Raw genomic sequence first — 21,224 nt, forward strand, 5'->3', positions numbered from 1 at the left:
TAGAACTTGACCAGCATTCTTATCTACTTCGTCTTCATGTGTCGAGTTTCTAAACCGAGAAGCATTAAGAGCTAGGGTCAGAATTTATTTCCAGAGGTCTCTACACACATTGATCAGATGTATAGATAGTATGTCTTTTCCTAGCAGATACTCGTCCAAGGTCTACGTGCCTTATTGGCCGTCTACCATGTCATTTTAATGTGATCATTCAAAAGAATTTCATGGTCATAAATACTTCTCGTAAGTTTTTTATTTTTACTGGGCTTTAAACTACTTTAGTTTTTTTTTTTTTTTTTAAAGGAATTCCGGAATCCCCTCTATTAGGGAAAAGTAGCATTCAGCTTTTTTCTGGAGACCACAAATGTCCAAAAAGAACAAGCTCTGATATCGAGATTCAGGGAACGAATTACTGACAAATACTTTCGACAATGTTTTTTTTTCTGTAGGATAACAAAGGATTGGACTTTTTGATAATCAACAAGTGTCCTCGCTGTTAACCATGTGAAAAAGCAGGAGGCCCATACAGACATTAGATCATTGGTCTCAGCCGATTTGCCAATTTTGGTGCCTAATCGTTAAATTACTGGTCCACCTCAGCCAATTTGCTCTTTTGAATATGATCAACTTTAGGAAACCACATTTACCAAGCAGTTTACACCAGGGTTAACATAGTGTATGACCCAAAAAAGATGCAAATCAGGACATGCACGAATTTTGAGCAGAAATTGAGAATTTTGAAGTGAGTGTCGTCATATACCTGCAAATAGCACAAATTGTGGTGCAAAGCATAGATTTAATTTTCTATCTTTCAGGCAGCAAAAAACAAATTTGTTAGAAGGAGTGCGCCTTTTAATAAGTTTCAATCAAATCACTCCAACTATCTCCACTCTTAGCCAGAAGATGATACAGCAGTCTGAGAGAGAGCTCATGCAGATGACCGTATTTTTGGTCTGAGTGCAATCTGACAAAATATCAAATCACACTTGGACCAATGTTATTCTATTAGTCACACACATGTCCAATTTTCATTTTTTTTCCCTTGGACAGAGTCTGTTCAAAGAAAAATTTGCAGCATGCATGATTTACGTCATATATTCGGTCTGCACTTGGTCATGCAAGTCAATGAGTCCATGGGAAAAATTGGACTGCACTCAAATGACATTAGAGTGCAGTCCAATTTTCACAGGCTGACAGAATGGAGACGATTGAGACATTTATTTTATCATCTTCTCATCCAAGAAAAACGGATCAACCTATGACCACAATCTGATCAAACTCTGATTACCATACAAGGCCCAATTCTCTTAGATAAGAAAAAATACGCTGGGGTGAACCTGGCCTTTGTGTTTTTGTTAAACTTTTGAAAGACTTTGACCAAAATACCTTTTGGTTCTGAAGAAATCATAATGATTGATCTTTTCATATAGATATATCCCCAAACATTTATTAAAGCCATTTCCCATGGTATGATCGCAGCAGATGTTTAACGTTAAGACGTTATTCAGCTATTGCATCTATGTTGTTTTTCCAGTATCATCAAGCGCACATTAAAGAAATGGCTGTGTAATGTAATGGTAAATTGACTTTCCATTATATTTGTTTTCCATAGAGACAGTTTTTCATTATGTTTCCATTATCCTAAGGCATTTAAAGTTTCCCAACACAAGTATTCCCTTCGGTAACGTCACATTTTATACTAGTCACCAGGGAAAAAGTAATGTTGCAGTCAAAATAAATGTTTGAAGACTGAGTAACATGGCACTACAGGAATATCCCATAGGTATACGTGATCCCAGGAATGCGGTCGTCCCCGGCATTGCAATATGGTCAAGGACTGTGGAAGAGACACAGGAAGAACGCACTGTCATAAAAATGTCTATTCTGCTGAATGATGATGGTACTAATGTCGTTACGCACTCAATCACTATTCATTAAAAATATTATATAAACACAATTAGATTTCATGGCTGCAGTAATTGTCAGAATCAACATCGATTCATATGACCGTCAGCAAACGTTTAGAAAATAAGACTTGGTTACGGTAATTGATTTGTGCGGCACGATTCTGGAGACTGGCTATCATCAAATCATCATTTCAGATATATGGAAATATGGCAATGAACACGCTTGTACCATACAACATATATATATACATTGACCAGACAGTTTATTTAAAGGGGAAAGCGTTGTCTGTATTTCTTAACAAAATCCTCACAACCTACAGATGTAGCAGGCCATAAGGAAAGGGTCACGTAGATCTAGCATTTGCCAAACATTGTGGACCAACTGCACAAACTGCAGAAATGGGCTTAGAAAATGCCAGATCTGTATAGACTACACCACTCCATATAAAAAGGAATGAAGATATCATCCCGCCAAACGAATGCCAAAATCTCTGCACAATAAATGCCTAAGGACTAGTGATGAGCGAGTGTACTCGTTGCTCGGGTGGTCTCCGAGTATTTATGACTGCTCGGAGATTAAGTTTTCATCGCCTCAGCAGCATGATTTACAGCTATTAGCCAGCTTGATTACATGTGGGGATTCCCTAGCAACCAGGCAACCCCCACATGTACTCAGCCTGGCTAGCAGCTGTAAATCATTCAGCTGCCGGGATGAAAACTAAATCTCCGAACACTAACAAATACTCGGAGGTCACCCGAGCGTGCTCGGGAAAACCGGAGCAACGAGTACACTCGCTCATCACTACTAAGGACGCGTTCACAAGTAGAGTAAATGCTGCGTTTTTTTTTCTGATGTTTTCTATCCGTATATTTTCTGTCTCTGATCACTGCATTTTTTTTGCTTTTTTTAATGCATTTTCCTTTTTATTTGACGCGTTTTTGGTGCAGATTTGAAGCAGCTGTTTATTAATATGTTTTTTAAATGGAAAAGCTTTGATTCTGCACTTAAAAATGCAAACCAGTTTTTTTAACATGCATTTGTTACATTCGTTTTTACATGCATTTTTCAGTTTTCCCATAGAAGCCTACGTAAAAAAAAAATGCATAAAAAATACAATACTATCCTTAGGCTACACATGGCGTGGCTGTGTACAGTACGCGCATTTTTGTCACCTTTTTACTTGCGGTTTTCACCCATTCATTTGAGTGGGTGAAATTGCTGTAAAATCGCTGAAAGAATTGACATGCTGGGTCATGGCAAAAAAACGCAACACAGCTCAAAAACAAAGCAGAAAAACTGCAGTATTTACACTACATGGGAACACGGTCTAAAGGAAGAAGGATCCATAAGCAGGGTGTGAACAGATCCTAATGAAGGCATTAAATTACAAGCATGGAGGTTACAAGACAAAGCAACATGATGATCTATTCAGTCCGTTCTGTAATACAGGTTCTGTGTGTTAGAAGAATCAGGCTTCTATATAACATGCTCTGATGCTAATCATGTGCCCGGGTCATGTATATAAAACTGCAAATAAGAAACAATAGCCCTGCGCAGAGTAACTGAGAAATAACTCAGGTTATAACAGCTAGAAGAGGTGCAGAAGTAGCAATCACTCCCTGGTCCCTGCCCCCAAGAAGGCCTAAAGCCACATAAGAGGACACCAATAATAGCGCACGAACAGTATCGGTCATGTTATGGGGGTATAGAAAGGGATGTTGTCTGGTTTCCATAGGCATACAGTCAGTATGTAACATATAATCATTTTAATTTATGACCTACAGCAGTGTCATCAGATTATACAATGCAAATTAGCAAATATAAGAGCATTCATTTTGTCTATGGCAAACATTTACAGCCACTCTACAAGTTAGGTCATCCCCTGATTATAATATTATAATTGTCACACTATTGCTCCTCTTCATTCTCATTATATAGAAGTGAGATTCAGTATTATCTGAAATGTATTACCATTTATTTTAAGATTTAGCTCTAAATTTTAGCAGCTTATAGGTGCGGTTAAACTTATCCCGAGAAACTCCTGTTGTCTTCACCATATCGGATGTCATTATATTGTACACACATAACGATCACTACTACATGCAAAACTCTCCTCGGCAAAGGCCTGTAGGCTGGTTCTAATTTACAAGGCCATTTTCAGGAAATAAATGCACAGAATTTGTAGATTCACATATTCATTTTTTGTACAGTGATAGACATGCATTTGTGGAACTATTATGAACCCGGCATTAATGTATTTTTAATCATCGAAACGAACAGACATTTAAAAACATGCCAGTAAAGTAAAACACATAGGCAATATAACCTTGGTCTTAATGTTATGACTTATTCTCAGGTAAAGAGAGAACAAATGGAAATAAGACTCCTTTTGCGTCTTCTGGTGAAGGAAAGACGTCAAGCTCACAGCTAGCCATTTCTCCTCCGGTTCCTTCTGGTGGTAGTGGCACTCTCAGTGTTACACCTCTGTTCAAGCAATAGATGTTGCCTCCCATGACTGTGCAGCGAAAAGGTAGACTAGGTGGTGTAGGCCCTGGACCAGGACGTAGGTTGACTCCCTCACTCCAGTGTCTGGCCATTGAATTGTAAGTGAAAACACTAAGGCCATGTTCACGACTGACATCAAATCGGTAGATGCAGCCTTTGTGGGATACCATACCAGCTGAGCGTCGGCGGCTGTTGTTGTAAGGGCATTCTTGCCATTCATTATGTTTGGGATCATATTTGAGTAGACGGTAAAAAAGAGTTCCACCAGATACATATATCTCACCATTACACGTTGTAGCTTCATGGGCCACTGCAAATGCACCCTTAAGTAATGAAGCTACTGAGGTCCAACGGTCCAGACGGGGATCATATTTTTCCACTGTGAAGAGGCACTCTCCGCCAATAGCATATAAATAACCATCAAGAGCTACTAATTTCAACTGAGAGCGTGGCTGGGAGAGGGGTCGGACCTTATCCCATGTGTCCGTCAAAGGGTTGTAACAAAATACCTGGTCGGAAAGTTTTGCTTTTTGTCCACTACCTTTAATGCCACCAGCAATGAACAAATAGTTATATAGGACACAGACCCCACAACCTTTAGTATTTGCTTCCTCTGGAATCTTTGTCAAAGACCGCCATCTCCTAGCAGATTCAGTAAAGCAATGTACCTGATAAGTAGTTCCATCATCTTCAGTAGACACAATTGATGAAGGACTCTGGGGTCTACTACTCTCTCGGCTTTGAGGTCTACTGCTACTGGTCATTCGTTCAAAAGCATCATTGATTTCTGCTACCACCAAACACTGTTTACCATCCATTCTGCGCTGTAAAATTAAGTCTCTCTCTGCACCTGTTAGTCTGCCGTAGACATTTGGATCCTTAAGAACCTGTAGAAAATGGTCACTCATAAATTTGTAAGCAGCCTCCTTGAGCTCATTCAGTCTTTGCTTCTTTGCGATATAGAGGACCTGATAGCAGTTCTTGAGTGATATCTGGGACCTCATGCTATCCATGGCACATTGCACCGCACAAGGAATCTGGAGGAACTTTGCACCACTTATCACCTCTACCACATTTTCCTGCTTCACTTCCAGCTGTGAGCTGTAAATGTAATCCACAAGCAACTGTAAAGTCTGGTAACTTACACCCTTAATTTTAAGAATGTCTCTTGATGATCGAGCCCTGAAATAATCACTTTTCTCAGCTAACATGGACTTGTGCGCTTTAATTCTTTGCCCCCCAGTCACTTCAATAACCAGGTCTGGATCACCTAGGAGTTCAGGTAAAATGTTTCTTTCCAGGTCACCTCTAGATGCATCAAATGTAGCTTCGTTGATGGAAAAATCTGTGTTGGGTTGTCTCGTGTGAGATTGCAGACACTCACTGATTGAGATGGATTCAGATAAACTTCGTTCTTCACCATCCTCTTCCAATTCTGACACACTATTCATATCCCACTGGCTTCCACCCAGCGGTATGCTACCCTCACTTATGGGTTCAGAAATTGAAATGTCCTCAGCATCATTATAAGTTACTTGTCTAGAAATGTCCAAACTATGCATAGGCTGCACAACAGTGTCAGATTGAAGAGTGTAGCCACCATTAGAGTGGGGTAAGCTGTCTTTTTCTCTGCCATTCGAATGCTTTCCCGAGCTTCCACTTGCCTCCAATCCATCTCTTGAGCCCCCACTGTACTCACATGTCTTCTTTGCAGAAGTCCCCGTGTTTCCATCATTCACTTTTAGATCACTGGGATAAGGAGCAATAGACAATGAAGCATCCATATTCGTGGTTTCTTGAGACTGCAGTCACATAACCTCTGTGCTTTTGCTTTTGCTGTCGATTTCGTTGTGTCAGTGTTGTTTTTCTAGCATTACACCAGATACGGTCTGTTTCAACACCGCGCCTATCACAGACTGCTGATCTAGATTCTGAGAGCAAAGAGGTGTGTCAGAACTGCACCAGTTTCACATAAGACTGAACTCTTGAACTTCTCGGTATGTTCACCGTCTAATGTTTGCACAGAGAGGATTGCTTTATTTTTATTACTTTCCAGCTCCAATTAGGGCAGAGTTATTCTAGCGCTGCATCAGAATTCTCCACCGGAAAATGCCTTCAATTTCACAATATTGAAAAATTACAGTTCACTAGAAATGTTCTGCACATTCTAGGAGACGGGCACAGCTTTAATCCACGTGACTCGTAAAAGAGGGATATTTCATCCACGAGTTTCCAGTATCTTCTAGATCCAGAACTGCTGACTGTTAGGTCAATGATGCTTAGCATATATCCTTCAGCTGCAGAAATCTCACAGGAGTCACATTTGATTAGCTTTAAGGTGACATTGGCAGGACGGATAGAATTCCCTTCAGAGATTAAGCAGCTTTCAATTAGAGGGTTCGTCACATATATTCCAATGTACGAGGTGCATCATGCTGGTTAAATATTCCATTCTTTTATTTGAGCTTATTAATTTTTCAGTTATCGACTCTGATCTGTAATAGAAAAACAAAACAAAGGAGACTTATAATGTGGAAACAGACTAAAAAAACATCAATCTGATTAACTCATGTTATATTGACAAGTGCTAAGAATAGTTTATGTTAATGATCCAAAGACAAGGTCGTTATTAGCTAACACACCCTCCCAGGGTCAAACTAAAGGAAAAAGCATAAAAGCAAGATAAAAGTGACAGGTTAATGAAGTGAGAAAGTATAGCGTCACATACACACAATCCACAGCAGATAAGTTATCAAGAAATAAATTTGATTTACAGGTCGGAAAATTGTCCCTATCCAACAATTGTAGATTTAACGTGGAGCTGTTATCACTAAGAGAAAGGTAGAACTTATCATGTTATGTAACTTGCATGACTAGATTGTGAAATGTACAGTCATATACTGTATTTTTCACATGTACAAGGATACTTGTAAAATACCAAATTTTAGAAAATCTCAGCCCTCACCAAAAAAGGCTCTAAGGGTACCGTCACACAGTGCAATTTTGATCGCTACAACGGCACGATTCGTGACGTTCCAGCGATGCATTTACGATATCGCTGTGTCTGACACGCTACTGCGATCCGGATCCCCGCTGAGAATCGTACGTCGTAGCAGATCGTTTGAAACTTTCTTTCGTCTTCTAGTGTCCCGCTGTGGCGGCATGATTGCATTGTGTGACACAGGTTGTATACGATGTGCGCACAGTAACCAACGGCTTCTACATCGCAAATACGTCATGAAATTATCGCTCCAGCGCCGTGTATTGCAACGTGTGACCGCAGTATACGACGCTGGAGCGATACTTATACGACGCTGCAACGTCACGAATCGTGCCGTCGTAGCGATGAAAATGCCACTGTGTGACGGTACCCTAAGTGGGTACACAGACTATTAATGGACCATTATTATTAATAGTTCTAATTAACTTTTTTGTCAAATTACAAAATATAGAGAAATGGCGATTAGAGACTCTAACAGACAACAGATATTTAATGCTAATGATTTGGAGCAGCTTTACAGTTCCCTAATGGCAGCCATTTAATTCCAACCTAGTTGGAAACGCACTGAAAACGCATGTAATCCGCACATGACTGTATCAATATACTTTTGGGGAGTTCAAATACCATGATGTATCAAAAACAAAACAGCTTTATTTAAAATCTAACACCAGAAAGCGACAAAAAAAGTTTCAAAAACGCAATAAAAATGCACTCCAAAACACAATAAAAAAAGGTAAGTGCAGAAATGCAACAGAAAATCTGCAATATCAAAAACTCACCAAATATTCATTGTGGGAACATAGCCTCTAACCCAAACAGAACTTTGCGAATCGTCTTGTTAAACAGTAACTTAATAACAAAATGTTACCATAATATCACAGCAGACTGGATACAACTGAAGGCCATAATGTAACACTCTGCAATTACATAATTTCCCTTACAGTTCTCAGAATTTAGTGCTGAGGTAAATCAGCGCTATAGAAGAAGTGCGAGTAATTGTTGGCCTGGTGTACACATGCAAACTGCCAAGAGTTACTCGCTGGGTCACGCTGACCTGCTTAAAATGCACAGTCACTAACGCTGGACAGACGTTGGAGCCACAGTACTATCAGGGTATGTGTAGATGATCAGAAATCCGCAGCACTTTGGATACAGCACATGTCCACCGCATCCAAAGCGCTGCAGTCTATTGAACGCAGGTAAATCCACATGTGATCACTGAACCGCGCGGATTCACCACACCCAATACATTCTATGGGTGACATTTATCATGCGTAAACTAGCGTGTCACAAGAAAAATTGACATGCTGCAGTCTGGAGAGACGCGCCGCATGTCCGTCTCAGCGGGTGAGCTGCGGGCGTCTCTGCACGCATAGTGGAAATGGGATTTCTTGAAATCCCTTCCACTATGCTGTAACATCTGGATGCTGTGGGTTGGACGCTGCAGATGTACGCAGCATCCAACCCGCAGCGTTTACTGATCGTGTGCACGTACCCTCATACATAAAGAACAGGAATTTTGGCAGGGTTTAGTATTTAAAGCATCATCAAACATCTTTCTTACTATTGCCCCAATTCATTAACTGGCGTTTTGTGCACCAGTCTGAATACACAGTGCGCTGGAGTAAGATGGACCAAATTCATTCACAAGCGTGCACATTCAGCTGCCAGAAATATACCCCAGGCCGATGTCCATTTCTGTAATAATTTATGTCATGTGACATAAATTATGATGAGTTTGTCAGGCATGCATTGAGTTACGCAAACATTTTGCAACAGTTCAAACAGTTTTAGACCAGAAATCTGGAGGAAACTACTTGACAAATCTGTGCCTGTTTGTTTAACATTTCATTTCTTGCATTTACTCTTTACAGTAAACTTTGAAAATATACGATGTCACCAATTACTCTCTTAAAGGGAATCTGTCACCAGGCTTTTGCTACCTCATCTGTGAGCAGAAAATGTTGGAAAAGAGACCCTGACTCCAATGATGTATCACTTAAGATTACTGGGTGCAGCAGTTCTGAGTTTTTAGATGCAGCATGTAGCACAGCTTAGAAAGCTAACCTCGCCCACACCACAGCTTTCTGTGTACATTGTCTATTGGCAGTGAGCTGCTTAGTACAGGAAAGGGCGTGGTCATTCTAGCAGTTACATGAGTTGTCCAAACAGTGGTAATGTTCTGGTGATAAAACATTAATTTTAAGTAAACGACAGCAGTCTAATAAGTGACACATTCCTGAATTCTGTTTTTCAGGACCCATCTCCAGCGGTCTTCAGATTACATAGCAAAAACCTGCTGACAGATTCCCTTTAATTTCAAGTCAAAATGTTGATGTATAAAAATTTTTTTACATTTAATCAGACTAGATAAACACCTCAATTAATTGATATAGTATTATTATTTTACTTATTCAATCTCTATTTTGTAGCTCCATACTGAACATTTCTGTTCATGTTACATTTGCTTTACACATTCTAATATATTCTGCCTATGTCTAATGCTGATAAACATACTAATCACGGAGCAATGGCTAAGTGTCATCGGAACTAGCGTTCAATGACAGCGGCTTATTCTGAATTTTATAACAAATATAAGATCATTTTGGGGTTTGTTGCTCCTTAATGCAGTATTTTCTAAAAAATGCATTATTGTAGTACTAGCCATTATGAGAACTCTTATTTTTGAATAATTACAGTTAATGGTCTATTCTATTTCCCACAAATTAATGACTAAACCTCCAGTAAAGACAACAATAAATGGTAATGGAGGGAGTTTACTGTGTCTCTAATTTTACGGTTTCTGGGGTTTTATACTGATGGCCTATTCTTAGGCTGCACCATTGATGTAATATATGGGTAAAACCCCTTTATCTCTGTGGTGGGAGCTGGGCCCCCCATCGATGTGCAAAGCAAAGAGTCCAAGCCCTCTCCAAGGATAGTGAGCTGTGATTTGAAGGTGCTATGAATGTACATGTGAGGTAAAAAGACGTTTCACAGCCAGCACTTCTCAAAGTAAATATCTACAGATATTTAGATCCTTAATTTTAGGTATCGTCATAAGTCAAAACTGTAAAATTCGGTCATGTCTACATTTCATGTCAGAGTATTTAAATCTTGGGATACAATGAAGGAGACTTACAAGTTAATGCTAAATGTACCAGAACTTTGGCCTAATTTGTGCCACAAAGCTCCAAGGGAACCTGTCAGCTGATTCATGCTGCCCAAACGAATGCCGCCTGTATATTATTTTCGCCGAAGCGTTTGAAGGAAAATACACTTTGAAGATCTGCCGGGGGAACATAGCCAGGGATCAGAATGGCCCAGCAGTGCTCTGGCAGGTCCTTCTCAACACAGTTGCAGCTGGCAATCACCTGCAGCGGCACTGAGAACAGCTGACCAGGGATGGCACCAGACTAGCCCCGTCTCTGGCTATAGTCGCTGGCCCAATCTTCAAAGTCTATTTTCTCTGAAACGCTTCTGAGAATGACACCTTGCTGGAATCGTGCAGGCAGTCTATGATTCATGATGCCCACAGTTTCCCTTTAAGTGTTTTGTGTCAATGGGAAATTGGGCAAATGAGCATGGTTTAAAGGGGTTGTCTAATATTACAACAAGCCTTTCTCAATGTGAGTGTTTGCCCCGTTAAAATAAAAAAACTTATACTCACCTCCCATGCCAGCACCATTCTAATGGTGTCAGCACTCGCTCACCCGGGGCTCACGTGAGGTTGTTACATCATGCAAACCCTGCACCCAATCAGTGCCAGCTTCACTGTCTCCGCCTGCAAACGTATAAGTAATCCAGAAAGGGTGACGGGCAGCCTCCGCTCTGGCGACAAGTTGATGTTCGTTACGTCTGAAGGCAGGGACCGTGAAGCTGATGCTGGCTGGGTGCAGTGCCCGTGTGACATAACAACCTCACATGATCCCAGTGAGAGCGAATGCCAACACCATTGGAATGGCACCAGCAGGGGAAGTAAGTATAAGGCTGGGGTCACACATGGCGTAAGAAAATACGCCACGTATTATACGTCCGTACTACGGCCGTAATACGGAGAAATGTCCCCAAAATATTGATCCGTAGTCAGGGTGTTTCAGCGTATTTTGCGCATGGCATCCTCCGTATGTAATCCGTATGGCATCCGTACTGCGAGATTTTCGCGCAGGCTTGCAAAACCGACATCTAATGGATTTATGTGCTCAAATGTTAGGGAAAACATATATACAGTATATATATATATATATATGTCATTGAGACACATATATATATATTCTGTATTTAGATTTCATTCAGCGCGATATCTGTGAACAGCCGGTAATTCAATTGCCGGCTTTTCATTTCTCCTTCACAAACCCGACAGGATATGAGACATGGTTTTCATACAGTAAACCATCTCATATCCCCTTTTTTGTTGCATATTCCACACTACTAATGTTAGTAGTGTGTATGTGCAAAATTTCAGCGCTGTAGCTGCTGAAATAAAGGGTTAAATGGCGGAAAAAATTGGCGTGGGCTCCCGCGCAATTTTCTCCGCCAGAATGGTAAAGCCAGTGACTGAGGGCAGATATTAATAGCCAGGAGAGGGTCCATGGTTATTGGCCCCCCCGTGGCTAAAAACATCTGCCCCCAGCCACCCCAGAAAAGGCACATCTGGAAGATGCGCCAATTCTGGCACTTGGCCACTCTCTTCCCACTCCCTGTAGCGGTGGGATATGGGGTAATGAAGGGTTAATGCCACCTTGCTATTGTAAGGTGACATTAAGCCAGATTAATAATGGAGAGGCGTCAATTATGACACCTATCCATTATTAATCCAATTGTAGGAAAGGGTTAAAAAACACACACACACATGATTACAAAGTAGTTTAATGAAATAAACACAGCGGTTGTTGTAATAATTTATTGTTCTCCCATTCCATTTCCAGGACCTCGCTTGGCAACATAATAAACGCACAAGATACATACCTTCTGCTGTCAGATCTCGTCCCACGAAGTAATCCATCTGAAGGGGTTAACTAATATTACAGGCAGGAGCCCTGCAAATGCAGCTGTGCTCCCTGCCTGTAATCCCCAGCGAATGAATGAAATGTAGGTCATTGACCTACATTTCCTTCAGTCGCGGTGATGCGCCCCCTGGTGGATGTCCTCATATGACCTGGAGCGTGGGAAAAAGTTCCCAGGCTGCAGTTCATGAGAACATCCAGCAGGGGCGCATCACCGCAACTGAAGGAAATGTAGGTCAATGACCTACATTTCATTCATTCGCTGGGGATTACAAGCACGGAGCACAGCTGCATTTGCAGGGCTCCTGCCTGTAATATTAGTTAACCCCTTCAGATGGATTACTTCGTGGGACGAGATCTGACAGCAGAAGGTATGTATCTTGTGCGTTTATTATGTTGCCAAGCGAGGTCCTGGAAATGGAATGGGAGAACAATAAATTATTACAACAACCGCTGTGTTTATTTCATTAAACTACTTTGTAATCATGTGTGTGTGTGTTTTTTAACCCTTTCCTACAATTGGATTAATAATGGATAGGTGTCATAATTGACGCCTCTCCATTATTAATCTGGCTTAATGTCACCTTACAATAGCAAGGTGGCATTAACCCTTCATTACCCCATATCCCACCGCTACAGGGAGTGGGAAGAGAGTGGCCAAGTGCCAGAATTGGCGCATCTTCCAGATGTGCCTTTTCTGGGGTGGCTGGGGGCAGATGTTTTTAGCCACGGGGGGGCCAATAACCATGGACCCTCTCCTGGCTATTAATATCTGCCCTCAGTCACTGGCTTTACCACTCTGGCGGAGAAAATTGCGCGGGAGCCCACGCCAATTTTTTCCGCCATTTAACCCTTTATTTCAGCAGCTACAGCGCTGAAATTTTGCACATACACACTACTAACATTAGTAGTGTGGAATATGCAACAAAAAAGGGGATATGAGATGGTTTACTGTATGAAAACCATGTCTCATATCCTGTCGGGTTTGTGCAGGAGAAATGAAAAGCCGGCAATTGAATTACCGACTTTTCACTAACAGCGCTGCGTATTTCTCGCAAGTCACACTGCAGGTCCGTGTGGAATCCGTATTTTTCGCGCCCCCATAGACTTTCATTGGCGTATTATTTGCGCAGTACGCTGACAAACGCAGCATGCTGCGATTTTGTACGGCCGTAGAAAGCCGTATAATACTGAACCGTAATATACGGCTAATAGGAGCAGCCCCATTGAGAATAATTGTGCCGTATGTAATGCGAGTTTTACGGACGTAGTTTCTGCGCTCATACGTCCGTAAAACTCGCATGTGTGACCCCAGCCTAAGTGGTTTTATTTTAACTGGGGCAAACACTCAGATTGAGAACAACAAATTTGTTCATCCCATTTTCGAAGTTTTGTGTAAAATTATGTCCAAGTTGCCTTTTTTTCTCAGTTTTTTTGTGCTGTTCCAATACACACAAAGGAGATAAATGTGTATAACAAAACATGTGTAATTGCTATCATTTTCTGGAACAACACTTTTGGCCATGACTGTATGTGGAGAAATGGTGTGAGGATTTGTGTGGACACAGTATAAGGAGTGAGGGTGTGGGACTGGTGTGGACACAGCTTATGGAGTGGGTGTGTGGGGATTGGTGTCGACACAGTATAAGGCGTTAGGGGAAATTTGTGTGGACAGGCACAGTATGAGGAGGAGGTGGAGGGATTGGTGTGGACACAGTATGGGGAGCAAGAGGAACCCGCAAGGAGATATAATGGCAGTATGGGGAGGGAGTCATGCAATCTTCATACTTACAGTCACGTGACAACTAGCTTCTCTTCCTGCTTCTCTCAGTGAAGCAGGGGCAGTAGTATTTCACTGAACATTGAGAGAATCTGTAAAAGCAGCTCATTGGCATATAAGTGGACACATGACAACTACTCAAATGGACTGAGTAGGGGTGGGGGGCGCCAAACTGAATTCTTGCCATGGGTGCCAGAAAACGTAAGATACACCTCTGGGATGACCCCTTTAAGATGTTATATCGTGTGGCAAAATTTTAGTGCAGATTATTGGATTCAAGTTTACCAACTAATATGCGGCGTATATATATGCAGCACCCCAGAGTCCTGGTCGTTGCAGTACTGACACTCCGCCACTAAGGGGAGTGATGGTACGTCTGATGGCACTAAAGGAGTTCACCTGACCAGGTATCACAGTCACACATTACACTTCACACTCTGGCCACCAGGGGGAGCAAAGGGTTCTATGTATTAGGCCACTCCTCACAATCTGGTAAAACTGGGGGCTGGATAGGAAGTTAGCCAGAAGCTGACTGGGTTGGATCCAGGCAACATCCTGTGGCAGAGGGTGTTGCAGGGGAAGATTCAGGGGGGTCTCTGTCAGGGGTGGAATCCTGACAGTGGCCTAGCGAAAAGAACAGAACGTTACGGAGCCGCGCCTGCACCCGTTGCGGTGGCATTCTAAGAAAGGAAACGAAGCGAGGTTTATTGTGGAGAAGTGAGAAGCGAGATCGCAGCAAAAAGGAGATAAACCAGTAGGAGTCGTGCCTTAAGATCGTGGCAACATCCTACTGAGTCGCGTAGCCGGTGGCCGGCACGCCGAGGAAGTATTGGGCTCAAAGCAGTACTTCAAACAGCGGCAGGACAGTTGATTATAGGTTGGCTGTCTCACCTAAATCACCTATGCAGACATAGGGGGCAATTGTGGGAGAGGGGCGACACTAGGGTCCCGGAAGAACTCCAGGCCTACCCGTCATACGGGTGCGTCCTAGCCATATCATCTGGGGGACAGAGAAAGAACATCAGAACAGATACAAGTTGTGAGAAAGAACATCAGAAACAGACACAACAGTTGTGAGGACTATCCCGTGGTGCTCAGCAGGGAGGTACTACAACACACAGGCGCTAGAAGGTAGGCACTGATTTCCACCTGCAAAGGGAACTCTGGATGTGCCTTCGGACCGGCCGGTCTCAGCCAGCCCTGTTAGCAGTACTCTGGATTGCGGATCCCGAAGCCTTCAGTACAGAGGTAAAGAGACTGCAACCCTGTGTCCTCGTTATTCATCGCGACCTGCACCACGCACCCTCATCACACCTTTCATTGGACGCCCCTTAGCAGGGTCACGGACCGGGTCTAGCCACCGTGACAACCCCAGGACCGAGACTGAGAGGCCCGGTACCGAGTACCCCATGGCCCTGCGTCTGGGGGCGCTCCATATAAACTTGATAAACTGGTCTAAAGATGTACCAAATGCATCATAGGAGCCACTTTGTTACAGTTAGTGCATTTTAACAATCTGGAAATAAAAAGTATGCAATGTGTAAACTCAGCTGAAGGTGATTCTGTTTTCTGTGCTTTAGATTATGAGCAGTATGGCATTAAAAGGCTTGTCAAAGACCTCAACCCTGGTTTCTGCATTAGCCTCCAGAAATATCATTAGATGGAACAATACGCACATCACTTGCTTCCTGCAGGGTATGTGACATCAGTCTCAGAGATTTCTACATTCTGTTCTGCATCCGTTAATTGGACTCAGGATTTTTCTCTTTAATAAGGGTGTCTACCTCTGAATAACCCCCACTGTGCTGTGACAAGTTCTTCATACAACCAGAATAGGGGAGAGCAATAAACAAAGCTCTTGACTAAATTGCTTGTGACTTCCACTCATTGAAACCCTGTAATACCAGAGGACACACTGGGTAGGAGTCCTCTCCTCCTGCTGGTTTCATTGGAAGAGATGACATATTAGGAAGTGACTTTGCTGTTACTCATATTTTGTAACCATTAAGAGTAAAATCAATTTTGCTTTTGTGCACCACAATTAATGGTCTGGTACATGACTCAGTGTGTACATTCCTGTCCCTATTGTCAAAGACAAGTAAAGTAGTTAATGAGGACCCGCAGCTAATTGCCAGTAGAATAATGAGACTTAATAACAAATAATCTAAGCTGTGCACAACATGTTAAGGGGAAGCTATCGGTGAAACACGACTTATTGTTTATATCAGGCTTTGTGTTAAATGTGTATATATATTATTTATTGGCATTGTTTTTTTTCCATATCATAATCTGTGGTAAAGATAAAAAATAAAAATCTTGCAGTTCTCACATTGGCCACTGGGGCTTTTTTAGACTCAAACTTCCTTTTGTTTGAGGAAACAACACATGGACATTAGCCATCTTGTGAGAATTTCATGTCAGTAGCACCTTTAGACATGCATTTACTTAGAAAATTGGTGACGTTTTCAATACTTATTTCACCCGCTGTATATAATGAAGAAGATACTTTACAAGAGGTGCAAATCCTATAGGAGAATCTTCACCAATGAGAGGCAATTTAATTAAAAGGTTGTTTCTTTGCTGTTAAATGAGTTCTGCATTCCAGGAATATATTCCTTTCATCAGACTGGGTGTATATACCAAGGCAATCTGTACACTCTAAATATGAAGCTGATGTAGTCCCAGAAATGAATAACTCATGTCACAATGAAGATTAAACCTTTCTTGTTTGAGCTTCCTCTCATTGGTAAAGTTATTCCTGCTGGATTCACAATGCCTGTAAAAGTGTAATCTTCTTCGTATACCTTCCTATTACAGTACCTCATAGATTATATTTTAAGGCATACATATCTTTTCAGGTAGCTTATATCCTGCGTTTTCACCAGTTTTTGTCTCTCCAGGCTCCATCTCTAATTATCTCTATAACTGACCTTCTGTACGGAGAATAGCTACGCAGATGTCTCCTATACGAAGTACAAAGAGACAGATTGCTGTCCTTCTTTCTTGTTATCACACTGACAGAAATAGAAGCATTGAAATAATTGCAGTACTGAGCTGTGCTGCTGTGAATCCAGCTCTGAAGTAAAATAAATTTGGTAGAAGCTTCAGTTGTATCTGCTTGTCTTTCTGCCTGTTTCAGCCTGATCCCTGACTGTGCTGAGGGACAAACCAGGGCTGAAGAGTCGGAGTCGGAGTTAGTTTTGGTTGGAGTCGGAGTCGGTAGAAATGTACCGACTCCGACTCCAGCTTTAAAAAAAATGTATTAATATTTCATAATTGAACTTTCATATGAATTTTATAAATGTTACTCAAATATATATGTTCTATCAAACTATGAACAACAGTGATAAGCAGTTCTGCTGGAGATAGAGACATTTCTTAAGGTACCTTCACACTGAGCGACTTTACAACGAGAACGACAGCGATCCGTGACGTTGCAGCGTCCTGGTTAGCGATCTCGTTGTGTTTGACACGCAGCAGCGATCTGGATCCTGCTGTGATATCGCTGGTCGGAGCTAGAAGTCCAGAACTTTATTTGGTCGTCAGATCGGTGTGTATCGTTGTGTTTGACAGCAAAAGCAACGATGCCTGCAGGGCCGCGCTTAGTAACCCGCGCTATATCGCTGCAGCGTCGTGAGTGTGACGGTACCTTTACTTCTTGTGTGTCACTGATCTCCACTGCCCTTATCTACTCTTATACTTGGTTAACCTCATGGTGCCCCAACCCCCCTACTTACAATGTATGAAACTGAAAGTGAAAATGTGTTGCAAATTCTTAGTAGTAAAGCTCCTCCTCTAGACTAGATGTTTACTAAGTGTGTGTCTTTCAAGCATCTCACAGCTGCTACTCAGAAGAGGGAGACTGTAAAAAGTATTATCCTTTCAACAAACTTTGCATCAGTTAACTGTGAGTACATGAGGAATAACAGTATTACTGACCACTATATCAGTTGTACGACCTGGCAATAATTTTGTGCAATTGTTTTTAGGAAAAACAATTGTCATTTGGATTGTGAATGCAGAATTAAAAACCTGAGAATGTCAAAGAAGCGTCACATTAAATCAGCTGTATTTGAACATTTTACCATCACTCAAGATAGAAAACATTATGTCTGTCAGTGTATGACAAATGATGCAGACGAAAACAAATGCTGTGAAGCCAAGATCAGTGCATATTCAGACAAAGATAAAAATGCTCCTACCAGAGCTTCTAACCTAAAGACACATTTACAGCGCTTTCATCCAGAAGTACTGAAAGCAGTGAATGAGAAAGACTGCATCCAAACCAATGAACCAGTGCCCAGCTCTTCCAGCCAAACAAAGGAGCAGAGAACTTTGCAGCCATCAGTTGCAAGATATTTTGTCAGTGACAAAGTTACTGTGACAATGACAGTAGATACATTTAAAAAACAGATCATAGAGCTTGTTGTAAAGGATAGTGTGCCTATTTCATTATTTTCACGACCAGCTTTTATGTGTCTGAATGGGGAAATGGCCCACAAGCTTGGTGTTTCTCTGGAGAGAGAGAGTATTAGAAAATTAATAATTGAAGAAGCTTTTAAACAAAAGGAAGAACTTAAAAAAACTCTCAAGGGACGCTTTCTGTTTCTTAAAATGGATGCCTGCACACAGTGAACTATTTTGCCATCAATGTCCGATTTGTGACAAAAATGAAATAGTTACCAAGACATTGGCAGTAAAAGACACCAAGGCTCATCACACCAGTGAGTTTCTCCAGGTCTTGGTGGAAAAGGTTCTGCAAGACTATGAACTTAAAAAAGAGCAAGTTCTTTCTGTCGTAACTGACAATGCTTCAAATATGATAAGTACTATTAAGCTAATGAATGAGAGTAATGATGGTGACCAGCAGCTAGAAGAACATTCTGGGTCCACAAAAACAGAAATGTTTGAAATAGAGGAACACAGTATTGTAACTGAGGAGCAAACTGAAGTTGCTTCAGATGAACAGCAACATGATAGTTTAGATGATCTTGTTGAAACTGTGTCAATACGTTCTTTCATTCATCACATGCGCTGTGTTGTGCATACGCTACAGCTGGCTATAAGAGACAGTCTGCAACAAGGACATGCTGCTGCACTGATTGGCAAGGTGAGAAAATTGGCTACTGTTGCCAGAACCCCTAAAGTTGACTCAATTTTGAAGAGACGTGCTGGAAAAGGGGCAATTATTGATCAAGCCACACGATGGGGCAGTACCTACTTAATGATTCAGCGCTTGGTTGAACTGAAAACCTTTCTTGTAGACATGGCTAACCCTCAACTGACGCTAAATGAAAGTCAGTGGAATCAGGTGACTGAAAAATTACAAGCAGAGGACTTAACTCCAGGTATTTTCTTAAAGGAGTGGAAGAACCTGATGTTTCGCCTGTCCCAAAGAGGAGGGTTAATTGCAAGTGGCATTGCTACATCAATGAAACGGAGAGAGGAGCTACTATTACAAAATAACATTCTTTTGGCAGCTGTTTATGTAGACCCAATGCATCGGATTCTTCTAGATGACCAACAGCTAACTAAAGGATAAGAAGCTCTGTTTGAAATAGCAGTAAGGATGAAAGGGTTGCAGAACAGTCAAGAGGAACAAGAAGAATTTGGTCGTCCTGCCACATCTTCACCCTCAACTGATGAAGAATTTAATTTCGAAAAATATTTGGATCACAAGGACCGTGCAAAGCATTCCCGCATAGAAGAAGAGTCATCCCCATCAAAGAACACAGCCAGTACATTTCAGCAGAATTTTTCATGTGCACTAAAAGAAATTGAGAAATTTGACCATTCATCAAAAATAACAGTGCAACAAGCGATTCCTCTGTATCCTGACATTGTCAGAGATGTTGCCCGAGTGGTTACTGCTTTGCCACCAACCCAAGTTAGTGTAGAGAGGTTGTTCTCTGCTCTCAAAATAATTAGATCAGATTTGAGGGCATCCATGAAGGAGGATCTGACAGAGGCAATACTTTTTCTGAGGACAAATTTATAGATTTCTTCTTATTAACTGCATAACAGTGTTTATTGCATATTTACTTACAAGAGTTTAGAAAAGTTTATAAAAGTTATTTGCTATATTCTAATTGTATTCTAATAAATATAGTTTTTGCTCTAAGTGGTCTGATTACTTATATGATGGTGAGAAACTGAATAAGCACGATGTTAATATTTTACAACAGTAAATTTATTGTTATGAATTGGCCATTTATGAAGGAGTCGGAGTCAGAGCCGGAGTCGGAACCTGATAAAATCCAGGAGTCGGAGTCGCAACTGTGGCTTACCGACTCCACAGCCCTGGGACAAACCCCCCTTTTCTCTCTATAGACTTCAATATACTCTATAACCTGACATCTCACTGTGCTGGCAGTCATTCTGTCTTTCACCAAGATGAATTTGAGCTGTTTTTTTCATTGAGTTCAGGAGACAGAGGTAAGGAAAAGAAATGGCTCATAAGTGGAATAGAAGCAATATTATTAGAGATTGCAAGGTTACTTATATACATTATATAAACTACATTATATTGCTTGCACTATTGATTTATGCAAAGTGTGTATAAAAGACAGAGAATATTTCAGGCCCTATTCGCACCACGTTTTTGCATCCCGTTGAAAGGTGCTGTTATAGTTGAAATTTAACCCCTCTGTGACTTAGACGTACTATCCCGTCGAGGTGACCTGGGCCTATCTGACCCTCGACGGGATAGTACGTCATAGCCGATCGGCCGCGCTCACGGGGGGAGCGCGGCCGATCGCAGCCGGGTGTCAGCTGACTATCGCAGCTGACATCCGGCACTATGTGCCAGGAGCGGTCACGGACCGCCCCCGGAACATTAACCCCCGGCACACCGCGATCAAACATGATCGCGATGTGCCGGCGGTGCAGGGAAGCATCGCGCAGGGAGGGGGCTCCCTGCGGGCTTCCCTGAGCCCCCCGCAGCAACGCGATGTGATCGTGTTGCTGCGAGGGTCTTACCTCCCTCCCTGCCTGCTCCAGACCCGGATCCAAGATGGCCGCGGATCCG

General features: G+C 41.8%; 1 protein-coding gene across 1 annotated transcript in view; it reads right to left on the reverse strand.

Annotated features, from left to right (window-relative positions):
* Positions 1-274: 274 nt before the first annotated feature.
* KBTBD11 (kelch repeat and BTB domain containing 11) overlaps positions 275-21,224 on the reverse strand; it is a 59,214-nt gene continuing 38,264 nt past the window's right edge. Inside the window, exon 2 of the mRNA XM_077290060.1 lies at positions 275-6,905. Coding sequence (XP_077146175.1) covers positions 4,245-6,194 — 1,950 coding nt within the window. The 5' untranslated portion in view covers positions 6,195-6,905 and the 3' untranslated portion in view covers positions 275-4,244. The remainder of the gene's footprint in view (positions 6,906-21,224) is intronic.

Source organism: Ranitomeya variabilis, chromosome 2 (assembly GCF_051348905.1).
Source record: "Ranitomeya variabilis isolate aRanVar5 chromosome 2, aRanVar5.hap1, whole genome shotgun sequence".
Classification (NCBI taxonomy): domain Eukaryota; kingdom Metazoa; phylum Chordata; class Amphibia; order Anura; family Dendrobatidae; genus Ranitomeya; species Ranitomeya variabilis.